Source organism: Chinchilla lanigera, unplaced genomic scaffold (assembly GCF_000276665.1).
Source record: "Chinchilla lanigera isolate Chin_1 unplaced genomic scaffold, ChiLan1.0 scaffold00035, whole genome shotgun sequence".
NCBI lineage: Eukaryota > Metazoa > Chordata > Mammalia > Rodentia > Chinchillidae > Chinchilla > Chinchilla lanigera.
Window position 1 is genome coordinate 15,776,888 of NW_004955436.1, and position 13,375 is coordinate 15,790,262.

The window sequence follows — 13,375 nt, forward strand, 5'->3', positions numbered from 1 at the left end:
TATGTGTGTATATATGTATATATCTATATCTATAGCTAGATCTTGCTGTGTAGCACAGGCTGGCCTTAAAATTCAGGTAATCCTCCTGTCTCAGCCTCCCAAGTGCTGGGATTACAGGAGTACACCACCACACCCAGCTGAGGTATGTGTGTATTTTAAAAGTATTGCTGCCTTTCCATTAAATTTATGATCCAAAAAATAACTTAATTCCCTAAGCCAAAGAAAATGTGCAACTCTCTGGATAAATCTTAGCATAATTTGGAAGATAAAGAATAGCTGTTGACAGAAAATGAGGATAATTTCAGAAAAAAAAAAGCTTTAGATCACAGGAACAACAACAACCAGTCTCCAATGCTAGAGGGGTACGTTAACCTTTGTGACCAGAGTGTAAGAAAAGACAGGTGACTTTTGGAAAATAAATTGGCATCAAGTATTTTGACCATATAAATATTCATATTTATTATCTGACACCACCTACTTGTACTGCCTTATTAAATAGAAATGTAATTTATGTAATATATGGAAAGTTCTATCTTCAAAATAAATCTTTTCACAAAGATATGTGTAAGTGGCATTTTATAATATCAGGAAATTGAAAATAAATAAATGTCCAAATTTGAGGGATGGGTTAGGCAAATTATAACAATTCACTCAAAGATTTTCTACCAAAGAAAAATTATGCTGCATGACAAGATGGGTACCAGTTACCACATTCAATGTCAAATGAAATAATCAGGATCAGAAATCCATAAATGTAAAAGTAAAAACAAAATCAGAGCACAGAAAAGCACTAGTAGGCAGTTTATTCAGGGGTAACATCTATGAATATGTTTAATTTCTTCATTTTCCACCTTTTTGCTAATGTAATACAGTATTTAATAATGGAAACATTTTCAGTATGTCTAAAAGTACATTGTTTTTCATCACTAAACTTCATTTTCAGTGTAGGTCATTGTGAATTCTTAAAAAAACTTCTAAAAATTTTAAGTTTAAAATCAAAACAGAGACAAAAAAGTTAACAAATTAAGGTTTTCTATGAGAGGTTTAATTTTACTCCATTAATTAATTCATTGTAGTAGATATGTTTATGGGAATCAAAACATCAAAAAAATAGGGTTAAGCAATCTGGAAAGAGGTTTTTAAAAATAATTAAGTGAATAAACTGAGTAAAAGTTTAGACACACGTGGATTCAAAAGTAAATACGTATTTAAAAAAATAAGTTCAGTACTCACAGGTATGCAATATTCCACCATTGGGTAATGTAATTTATGGCCTTTTGCTGTTCGACCCGAAAAAAAGCAGCTCTGACAGACATCGTAGTTAAAATGCTTTAGGCTCCGGTATCTAGAGAAAAGAAAATTTATTGACTTGTATTCTTATTAATTAGTCCAAATGGATCTTTAGGTATATAGAATTTTATTCACCCAAATCACCAAGGAAATAAAAGGTACATTTGTCATAAAAACTGAATTTGCTTAGTATTTCAGGTTCAAATTAGGACAGAGGAAAAAACCACCTTTCCAACAGAACTTGAAAGTAAGTTTTCAGAATTTAAATCCTGGAAACATGTTTCCATCTGTTTAGACATGAGGAGTAGACAAATATCCATGTCAGATGATTTCCTGTGATGTCTGAATATAAATAGTAAATGAGAGGTAACAAAAGAGTTGTGATAATCTGATTGACATATCAAAATTTAAAACATCAATTAAATCATTAATAAGAAATGGGTCCTACAATTTCTTCACAAAGGCATTATTTTTTAGAATGAGCATTTTTATACTGGGTTTAAACTAGTCATTCAAAAAAAGAAAAACTATAAAGCAAGAAATACCTTATGACAAATAGCAAATGAAAGAAAATCTTGATCTCCATGTATTCTTGAAACAGTTTTTAAGACTTATGCGTAAGAATTAAACTGTACACTGACTTCTATTTGCATCTTATTTAGGGAAGTGAAACTCCAAGTACTAAATTTCTGTGGATCTGAGTGAAAAACATCCCCCAAATCTTTCATTTTGGTTGCATGGCTGGTGGAACTAAGAACATAAATTATATCCATATTGCTAGAAAAAAAATTAAATGATAGCACTGAAGATGGAAATAAACTATTACAAAGAATTAAGTGCTGAGTAGCTTCTAAGTGATTTGCAAAATCTTTCAAGTTGATCTGAAGAAAATCAATCTGTCTACAGTATAGGCAGCTTACTTTGACAAGCAACTGCCTGGTTGAAATATCACCTGTATTAACAATAAGTCTTGACCTATCAGCATGGTGCTATAGGTATGACAGACATTTCCTCCCCCAAGTGGGGCTGTGTTTACTACAGATAGCTACGCTCTTCCTTGACTAGTAAGACACTCCTATAGTGCCAGCACACTTTAGCAGTGCGATCTGCTAACAGTGTTCCTCAGTCTTTCTTGCTGACAGCAGTAGTGCAGTACATGTTGAAGTCTCTGGATGGGGTTTTAGTTGGGACTGCAAGGGACGGACTCAGTTTGGAAAAGCAGAGCTCCTTCCCCTTCCTTCCTGGAAATGGACCAGCGTCTAGAAAAGTCATTGTAGAGTGAAGTGACAGTGAAAAATGGAAGTCATATTTTAGGGCTGATAGAGCATAAAGATAGAGCTAGGGATCCAGGTGACCGTGGAGCAACGACAACAGTCTTAGACTGCCTACTTTGAACTTTGATCACATGAAAGGAAAATATACTTCTCACTTATGTATGCTACTAGTAAGCAGTTGTCTGCAATTCTATTTGAAACAATTCTCAGTTTAGCAAACATCTTGTAAATCTAAAATTACATTAAAATTAGTGAAAAATTCCAGCAGTATTTACAAAACTTTTGAAAAAAAGTAGTATCTACATACACCACACATAATATTTAAATACTGCTTGCACAGTATTTAAATAGTGGTTCTTGTTTACTAAACTTAATTCCAAAGACCTCAGAACATCCAACAAATTCCATCAAGACTACATGATTATAACATCATGCAATTTTCCCACATGAACATTTTGGTGACCTAGGTGAAGAGAAATTCATAAAAATCTCTGCTTCTGATCCACAGTAGAATAATAACAATGTGATAATGATAGCAATAATAAAATAAGTAAATGTAGTGGTTATATGAAGGAACGCCCTTATTACACAAATAGAATAGGAGGAGCATCCCATGGAGTTAGGAGGCAAAACCTAAACTAGGACTAACTAGGGATGGATGATGAACACACACGGAGAGGACACAAACAGAACACAGAACAGTCCACTGCCACCAGCAGCAGTGCGTCTCACCTGAACCCCACGATGGGACATTCTTTGCATATGTTGCACTTGGCCTGATGTTTTGCAGTCTCAGCTGCTGCTACTCGATGCAGAACTGGTAGCCAAACCATAGACTGTGGTTCCAAACGCATCCAATCTATAAACTCTTTCACACTTATCTCTGGCTTGTTGTTATTCTGGTAAAGAAACAAACATCATACCACAGTGATATATGTGCACCCATGTTCATAGCAGTGCAATCTGTCATTGCTAAGTCTTGGAAACAACCCAGATGCCCATCCACTGAGGAATGGATAAAAAAGATGTGGCATTTTTATACAATGGAGTATTACTCAGCTATAAAAAAGGTAACTCAAGGCTTTTATTGGTAAATGGATGCAGCTAAAGACCATACTCATAAGTGAAATAAATCGGACCCACATGTGTAAACATCGTATTGTCTCCCTAGTGTAAGAACATGAAAGAGTAAATAAAACCCAAAATGTACAATAGATAATATGAAAGAGAAAGAAATTGCTCAAAGGAAGGAACAACTGGGATGGGGGAAAGAAGAAAAAGAAAGTATTAAGGCACTATATATATGTGTGTGTGTACATATATATAAATAACTGGCATAACTGTACAGCTGATGTCTGGTGGTTTATTGGGGGAACAGTTGATGATTAATTTTTTTTTATATTTTGACCAATTTTGCATGCTTTTTTGTTTTGTTTTGTTTTGTTTTATCCGGTACCGGGAATCGAACTCACGACCTTGTGCATGCCAGGCAGGCGCTGTGCCGCTGAGCTAAATCCCCAGCCCACAGGCTTATATCTGGTAATCTGAGCAACTTATGTGAAGACAACAATTTGCAGTATAACAACCACTGGTGAATTCCTACAATCCTGTCTAGTGAAACTATACATTGTCTCTAATGTTCTTCAAAATTATTATTTTCTTATTCCCTTTAATGATTTGATCAATCTTCTATTCTTACATCTGGTAATCTGAGCAACTTTGTTGAACACAACAATGTGTACTATAACAACCACTGTTAGTCCCTATCATTTGGTTTGAAACCCCATATAATTTTTAATGTCCTTGCTTTGTTTTGTTTGTATTTAGCTATTGTTCTTTTTTTTTTTTTTTTACTATTCTCTTTAAAATAAGAAAAGGAAACAAATATACTAAAAGTGAAAACTTTGTTTCACTGAAGCTGCAGCCAGTGTTGTTGCTTCATACTCTTTTGGGCATCTGTGCGGAATTAAGAGCAAAGTTATGTCACTCCAGGCCAGGGAAGTCCCAAAAGTTTTAAGGTTCTTCAAGATAAGAAAATTCCAGAATTTAAAAATAGATGAAGCAGAAACTGTTACATAGTAAAAAGAAAAAAAAAATTCCCAATATCTTATTTAGTTTTGAAAAACCAAAGGCAAAACCAAAGCCACACATTTCTAGGTAATCTTTTCAAATAAATGCTTTTAATTCTACAAAGTTCATTTTTCTTAGACAATGTTATGGTTTGGGTCAAAAAAGTCCCTCAAAAGACTCAGAGGTGGGGATTTTGGAATGCAATTAGATCATGGGGCATCAGCCTCATCAATGGATTAATCCATTGATGAGTCCGTAGCTGAATGTGCTATATGAATATGGTCTGACCGGAGGCAGGTGGTCACTGGGCGGTGTAACCTGAAGGGTACAATAATGTCCCCAGCCCTTTACTCTCTCTTTGGTTCGTTTCCTGGACTGCACTTCCTAGTTGCCATGAGGAGAGCAACTTTCCTCCACCATGCCCTTCCACCATTCTGTTTTGCAGTCAGCTGACCTTGGACTGAAGCCTCTGAATCCCTGAGCCAAAATAAACCTTCCTCTTTCAAGTTGTGTATGTTAGGCATTGTGTCCCAGGAAGGGAAAGGTGACTAACACAAATGGTAAGAATTTGAGACATAAACACTACTGATAACCTCACAAACTTGAAGGCCATTCACAATGTAATGTGTCCTAATCTAGTCATCCTCAGATTGGAGGACTATTGCTACAAATGCATTTTATGGTATTTCCAAATTTATCATGATAAATTGCATAAAATTTCTCAGTCCCTCTTCAAATCCTAATATTAAGGACTATTTATATGTGCAAAGTTAAATTTCACCAGCATCATCTCCTCTGTTGTTGAGGTCATTCTATGAACCAGCATGTGACTGCAAATCACATTTAGAAAAGTCATTTGGTATTTTTTTATTTTTAAAATAAGAGAAAGGGCCATTATAAAATGTAGTAACCCATGACATGGATTTTCCTCGAAGAGAGAATGTTAACATTGTTTTTTTCCTCAGTGGTGATAAATCATTGGCTATATTTTTGCAAAGTATGTGTAGGATTGTACTTTATGCATGTATGTAACATTAGTAACATTTCTAAAGTGTCTTTATACACAGTAAGCATTAAAAGGAAACAGAAGTGCTTTCCCAGGTGAAAATTAGTTAGTTTGATCAATACAAAACTGAGCACATCATTTTCCATTTGTACATATACTCTCAAAGAAGACAATGATATTTCAATAGTTATCTTTTAAAATTTGTATTTTAAAAAATCTTGCCTACAAGGAACTTCAGGACACATTATTCACCTAGTTAGCAAGTACTGACAAAGTAGCTATTATGTTCAAAGAATTATGAACAAGGATATGTGACAGTCTGAGTGTTTAATGTCTCTCTGAATTGATACATTGACAACTAACCCCTGAGGGCACGGTACTGGAGTGTATGGCCTTTTCTAGGCAATTAGATCTTGAGAGTGAAACCCTCAGATATGAGATTAGTGCCCTTTTAAAAGAGGACCAAGGAAGCTCACTTCACTTCCACCAAGGGAGAGCACACTAGGGAAATGCTATCTATAAACCAGAAAGCAGGTCTTCACCAGGTACTAAATCTACTAACACCTTTATCTTGGTCTTCCCAACCTCCAAACTGAGAAGTAAACTTCTGTTGTTTATAAGCCACCCAGTTTATGGCATTTTGTTATAGCAACCTGAGGGGACTACGACAGGATATAACAGTAAAAGGCAGACACAGTTCTTATCTTCATGGAGCTTGGGTACATATGGAAAAAGCAAGCACTAAACAACTAATTGTACAGTTCACAATGAAGCTTCAGCTGTAATGAGCATGAGAAAGAAGAGGTATAAGACAGTAAGGTGAATGCAGTGGGGAAACATATCTGAAGAGGGCGGAGAAGGATTTCCAGAGGATTTGAAAATCAAGCTGCCATCGGAAGGCTGAATTGCATGAGTGAGGAGATGGGAGCTCGTGTGCAGAAGGGACAGACGAGCAGTCTAAACAGAGGGGACAGGCCCAAGAGCACCAAGACAGGGATCAACGAAGTGAACGAACGTGCACAGAAGTAGACAGCAAGAGACAGGTGGTGAGATGAGGACAGGGCAATGGAAGGAATATGCACCGTGATCCGATTTCCACTGTGTCTCACGAACACGATAGTACCTTTGCTGGCCTCACTATTCTTTGAATCAAATGTGCCTTCAGAAACGAACTTACTGGCATGGTTCTCAAAGTCTTGCATTATTTGGGTGCAGGGTAGGCTCCCAGTTCCAGTTCTCAGAAACCTCTCAAAGCCCTTCCCCAGCTCCCCTTGTGTACCTGCAATCCTTCTGTTTACCTGTTGAAAGCAGCTGCGGACGCTGGGCTCAATGTTGCTGCCTCCAAAAGCTGCTACCTCTCCCAGCTGCCGAGGAATCTGGATGGCATCGTGGAGTAACAGGCCGAGCTGCCGCTGGTCGCACATCTCCGTAGGCCCCGCCACTTCATTAAAGAGATCTACAAGTGGACCAGCAAGGGGTGAATTTCCACCTGTCCAAGCATCCTTTAACTTCAAGTACATGGACTGAACTATGTAGATTAAATGAAAAAATTCATAAGAAACCCAAAGCACAAATGAATTCTAGAGCAAAAAAAAGATAAATACTAGGAAACAGAGACAGATCTTTTGCAAATGCGAAGGGGACCCAGAGATGGAGGGGGAGGGGAGAGGAAGAGTGGGAGGAGAAGGGAAAGCAGAAAGAACAAAGGTGGGTTACATGCATGGGACCAACTCCCCAGGATGTGGGGAGGCACTGCAAACATACTAATCAAAATAAAAAAGTTTTAAAAATTTAGGGGACGTGAATCTTTTTTGTTTCGTTTTGTTTTTCTCCAGTACTGGGAATCGAACTCATGACCTTGCACTTGCCAGGCAGGCGCTGTGCCACTAAGCTAAATCCCCAGCCCGTAGGCGATGTGAATCTAATTAGCTGTTCTCCTGAACCATGACGAGCTTCATGTTCTGTGTGTCCTTAGTAGCTAACTTGTTCATCAAAGCCCCTTAAAATAATGTACACCGAAACACATCAATTCATCGATGAACACAAATTTCCCTTTTAAATAGTGCAAGAAATGCACATGGGTTAATTCTATGATCTCAAAAAGGGTTCTGCTTAGGAAGCAGAATGAGCCAAAATAAAGCTTCCTTCCTGACTTACCAAAGTAGTACATGCAACTTAAATAGCAAACCTTTACATTTTCATGATGTGCTTACCAAATTCTTGGGTTCACTCCCAAATTCAAGATACTATTAAATGTATACGTTAGCTTCTTTTAAAGATTTCTGTGCTCAAAACTATTTTATACAGGAAATACTAAAAGGTATAAAGAGGTGTGCTTTTCCCTTCTAATGCCAATCTCTCATTCCTTACCAACTGTAAAGATTAGTTTTGCTTTACTTCAGGTAATGAAACACATTTTTCAGATTTAAAAGACTCAAAACTTTGTGCACCCTTTCACTCTTCAGCTTTTCCATTCACTAACAAAACACAACAACACTGATCTGTTTTCTACTCTTCTTAAAACAATAAAGTTCAAATTTCTTCCCAGTACTGGCTAATCCACTCACTGTGGCAGTGTCTCAAACATTAAAATTATTACAGTATTCCCCCAATGAAAAGTAATGTACTAAGGTAAGTTTTTCTGTAAGGGACACATTTCAAATGAAATTTCTTCACCATAGAAATTAAAACTTTTTACGAGGAATTTTCAAGTTCTAAAAATTCATAAGCACCCTCAATCTCAATGTTCTTCATGAGATACTTTTCAAGAATATAAGAAAGAGAAGTAACTATTTATGGATTCTAAAAAAAAAATATTTTCAAATAATGCCTAATAAATAAGTATCACATCAAAATATGTAACTGTCTTAAAGGGTAATGATATTTGGTCCAACATTGTCAGTAGTGAATTTTCCAATAGCTGAACCAAGCTCAATGTTATTGGCATGGTAATTATAATGAAACATGGCTTTAATTATAAGCATATGCAGGAAAAGCAAATTCAATTAAGATAAATTTAATTTTTATTATCATTTTTTCACTTAGATTTGCTTAGAGCTCCACTTGTTTCTTTTCGTTACTTAAAAATAAAGACTACCACAGCCCAAAAATAGTATTCCAGGATTTTATGATGCTTAATTTAAACCTGTTTCTAGGAAGACATTTACTCAGTAAATTTAGAGCTGATCATTGAGCGCAATCTTTACAGAGGTGTGCATTTTCGGCAATATCAATCATGCTCATCTTTCCTCTTTTGAGGCAGATAGCCCTGCTGGGAAGGCATTATGGAGGTAGACTATTTACAAAATGTAAAAAGTGCTTTTAAACATTGTAATATACTTCTGAATTCTTATAAAAGTTCCCAATTTTAATGTTACAGTGAGCAACTAATAGCAATGTCAGGATGTGGGAATAACAGGCCATGCAGAGAAGGCCACAATCTAAAACCCAAATCCCAATAAATGAGGACAGAGGAGATGTACATCGCCATTCAAAAGAATGCTTTGTAACTGTGCTTTGGGTGTGGCTGGGAAGCCACTCAGCTGTAAGCAAGGGGAAGGCAAAGGGACTGTGGGAACTTAATGCAGAGTATTCTCAGGACGGCACCAGCGAGAGCAAGGGGAAATGGGGGAAGACATTGACCTTGGCCATTAGAAAACTCAATGTTCCAATGGATACCAACTGACCTCAAATGCCACCTCTACCATTAAGTTGGAAGGGCAAATGATCTTGAATGTTAACTTTAACAAAGAAAATAATAATGAAGAAATGTTCTTAGATCACTAGGGAAATCACAAATAGAATCAGATTTGCTAAGAACTTCAGTGAAAAAGAAAAAAACAAAACCTCAGAACATTTCCAGAGTCTCAATGTCCCAGTAAAGATTTAGATTAATAACAGCAGCCTAAGAGGTTTCTTAATTAAATCTTAAAATGGCATACACCATGGATTAAATTAAGTAGCAGAGATTTTCTTTGCAGGGGCTTTTGCTCCTCCTGCCAAAATTTGAATATTTGATGCTGAATTATAGAAAATGTAAGCTTTGAGTTTGAAGTTGCGTTCATTTCAGTGCACATTCAGCACCATGGTGTAACTGCCTTCAAAGCACCCTAATTCTTTCAGGATTACATGAGAATCCCAAATCATAGATAATTTTAAAAAATCCCTTTCTAGTTTTAGAACACTGATGCTTTCATTAACATGTTCTTTTCACAGTCATTATAGAAATGATCACTTTTTAGCATTGAAAAGTACACCTTTTCATGATTATGATGCTGAAGAAAAACTAAATTTTGGATAAAATTCCACAAAAGCAAAGTTTTATATACAGGTTTTTCTATACCGCTTAGCGGGCTATCACTCCAACAATGTCCCTCACTTCCTGATGCTATAATCAGCTTTTCTTTTTGTATACATCTGTATCTCTCTTCACTGATATTCTTCTCAAACTACGTATGAAAAGCAAGCCATCATCTTCTAGACCTCAAATTCAAAATCAAATAACCTCTCTTTTTTTTAGGGATCCCAGAAAATAAAAGGTTTTAAAAGATACATATATTCCCATAAGCTAGAAAATGTAGCCATGTATTTAGTGCTTAGAATCAAATGTTCTCTTTTGCTGTTGTTATTGATATGATTGTTTTGCTGGGTTTGACTCACGGTTTTTGCCTGTTTATTTTCTTGGTGGTGGGTACAGAGTCCAGGGCCTTGTGCACACCATCTATCACTGTTTCATCACTGACCTACACCTCGCACCCCTCCTCTTGCTTTTGATATCTCTCCATTCATAAAATACCCCTCACCCTCTCTTTCCAATGCATAGATTTATCTATATGGAACACACAAGGTGCTCACACTTTATGGAAAAAAATCAAATCAAAAGAGATAGTAGTTAAAAACTTGGACACACTGCAGCAATTGCTACCCTTTATGCAGTAACTACTATTTGTAGGAAATTTCAACATGTACTATCTCCAATTCCTTTCCAAGCAAAAATTATTAGCTTAATTTTCAAGTTGAATTACATTCATTAAACTTGAGCTTCCTGTACTGTGAGACAGGTGTGATGTGACCTTCTGGGATCAAGTCACCTGCCCAAAGATTCTCAGCCACTAAGTGCTAAAGATTTAAGGCAAATCTCCTGGATTCTGAGAGCCATGCCCTTCCCAATACCAAGATGCTTCTCATCAACTGACAGCTAAAGGGACACTGATTTATTTGGTAACTATAAACAAACATAATATAACAATTTGTCTGTTTTGTCGCAACTATACAATATAATTATTTGGAAATATGATTTGATTATGTCCCTGAAAGGCCTAGTCCATCTCAACTTGCATTTTTTTTAAGCACTAGACATATACCATTGGAAAACTTGAGCTTTGGAGTCAGAAAAACCTAGGATCTAGTTCTACAACTTACTGGGCACTGCAGCTATGAACTAGGTTTTTAACCAATGTCGGCTTTATTTTCTTCAACTGGAAAATGGAAATCATTATGCCTACATTTTACAGAGATGATTCTAAAAATTAAATGAGATAAAAATTTGTAACTAGTTTTCACTCCATCAAGACACTGCATGTGGTGGTCGTATAATCAGTCTTTGCTTTCACAAAAATCCCACACTCTGCACTGTCAGCTTTGTCCAACCTGGTCCATGCACAGTAAAAACTTAAAAATGGGAACTGTTATTGTTAGAAAAATCACAGAAAGTAAGTTCTCAATTGTTACACAGATTATTACTAAAAACACTTGATACATGGAAAGTCTTACATACATCTGTATTTTTCTTCTAAGAGACCTTTAGAGAGGGACATCAATCCAATCTTCAGACTCTGCACTCGAATTTTCCCAGTCCGACCCCTGAAAAGATGAGAATCTCAATGTGTGAGATGCATTTAAAACTCTATGCAGCATTCTAATTCTTGCCCAAGTATTTTCATGACAGTAAACCATTTAAAAATTGTATCTTCAACAAGCTTCCTACTTACTTTTTATTATTATTAAACCCATACTAAAACTTCATGACATAATTTAACAGTGGTTTGATCAACTCTTCGCTATATACACAACACAGAAACTAAGGAGAACAAATTAAAGCAATATGAAAACAGTAACTATAAAGCTAAGATCTCATTAGGAATTAAAATTTGTTAATAATTATAAATACAGGAAGTGTCTAAAGTTACCGAAATATGCATGTAACAGTGCAGTCAGAAAGGGCTATGTACTGATAGATCGAAAAACAAATGTAAAGAAACTGACTAGAAAATTAAAAATATACTGAAGACTTTGAACTTGACGAATACCTAAAACTTTATGGTCTTCATTTACTTTGTTTTCTGTCAATGCAGTCTTTATAAACTCCTACGGCAATTTTAATAATCAATGCTCTTAAATAGACAGGTGTGAGGTCTTGATAATTTGGGCAATTATCAAGCTATACCTAAAAACAATGAATTAACTCATCAACAGTAGGAAATAGTTTCAGTCTATGCCAGTCAGAGATCATTTCATCTTCACTTGTAAGTTGACTAGAAGGAAAATTTGATTTTGTCTGCAAAAGTGGAAAGCTGTCTTTATTCCAATGCTTAATCAAAGAATTAATAAGTTGTCTACCAATGTTGGCCACAGTATTAAATACATGATCCTTCCAATGGAATAACATGAAAAAAATCTTTATTGTCATCTTTGTTATTTCAGAGTTGGGAGCAGTTTTTAGTTGAGGTTTTTGTTACTAATTTTCTTAAGTGTTCAATGTACAAGAATAGTATACTTAAAATGTATGACTAAAAGTTTACATGATATATGCCTAATGTTTAGTAATTCACATTATTATAAAATCTTATCATATAACAATGATTTTAAGTAGTCTTACTGTCAAATTATATTGAAAATCTTCCTAGTATTTCTGCAGTAATACTAATATTCTTCCACACAAATTATACTGAAGCAACTTTTTGTATACATACCATGCCATATAATGTATAAAATAAATTTAAAAAGAAAGCATGCTCAGAGGTTGGTAAAATATCAAAATCGTTTAACAACACAGAATTTATAATTATGTTCAATCACATCCAAGCAACTTATTGAACCCTTACTGTGCATATGTATAATATTCAGAATTGACTTATGAGATAATACTGAAATATAGCAGAATTTCTACATTAAAATAACATGTCACAACTAAAGCAATGCCAGTTTTGAATTAACCCTTAACTGAGCCAGGTTATAAATTGCATTTCTACTTAGTATTTTTTAGGAGTTTCCTAATTATCACATGAAAACAGACAATGTCTATTTTCTTCCTTTGAAATCAGAAGTTTTCATTCTCTGCCTATAGATAATAGACTTGCAGAAATAACAAAAGTGTATTGAATAGTCTGAGACTAGTACATGAATGCACCTAAGAACAAAGCAATCCCTTGAGGGAAAAATGATCAAAATGATACACATGAGAGCATGACCTCCAGTCCGTCTTGACAACATAAGACAGAAACATGATCAGAAAGACAACTGAAAATGTCAATCATCCCTTCATCCACCATGAACAACTGTAAAGGCTTACAGTGATTCCAGCACTGCTCTATGTACTGTAGGGACCAAGAAAAAAAACAGAAGAATTTCTTACCCAAGATAGGCTCATGTACTAGTTGGGGAGGTAAGACAACAGAACAACTAGAGAAAACATGATCAATCTCTATATATGAAAATGTAGAACCAAGTACAAGAT

At 35.6% G+C, this 13,375-nt stretch overlaps 1 protein-coding gene across 5 annotated transcripts in view; it reads right to left on the reverse strand.

Annotated features, from left to right (window-relative positions):
* Utrn (utrophin) overlaps positions 1–13,375 on the reverse strand; it is a 506,964-nt gene that overhangs the window by 46,472 nt on the left and 447,117 nt on the right. For all 5 annotated transcript variants that reach the window (XM_005389232.2, XM_005389234.2, XM_005389233.2 and 2 more), the window contains 4 exons: positions 11,417–11,502; positions 6,939–7,096; positions 3,297–3,463; positions 1,234–1,345 (listed from right to left, as the gene is read on the reverse strand). In XM_005389232.2, coding sequence (XP_005389289.1) covers positions 1,234–1,345; positions 3,297–3,463; positions 6,939–7,096; positions 11,417–11,502 — 523 coding nt within the window. The remainder of the gene's footprint in view (positions 1–1,233; positions 1,346–3,296; positions 3,464–6,938; positions 7,097–11,416; positions 11,503–13,375) is intronic.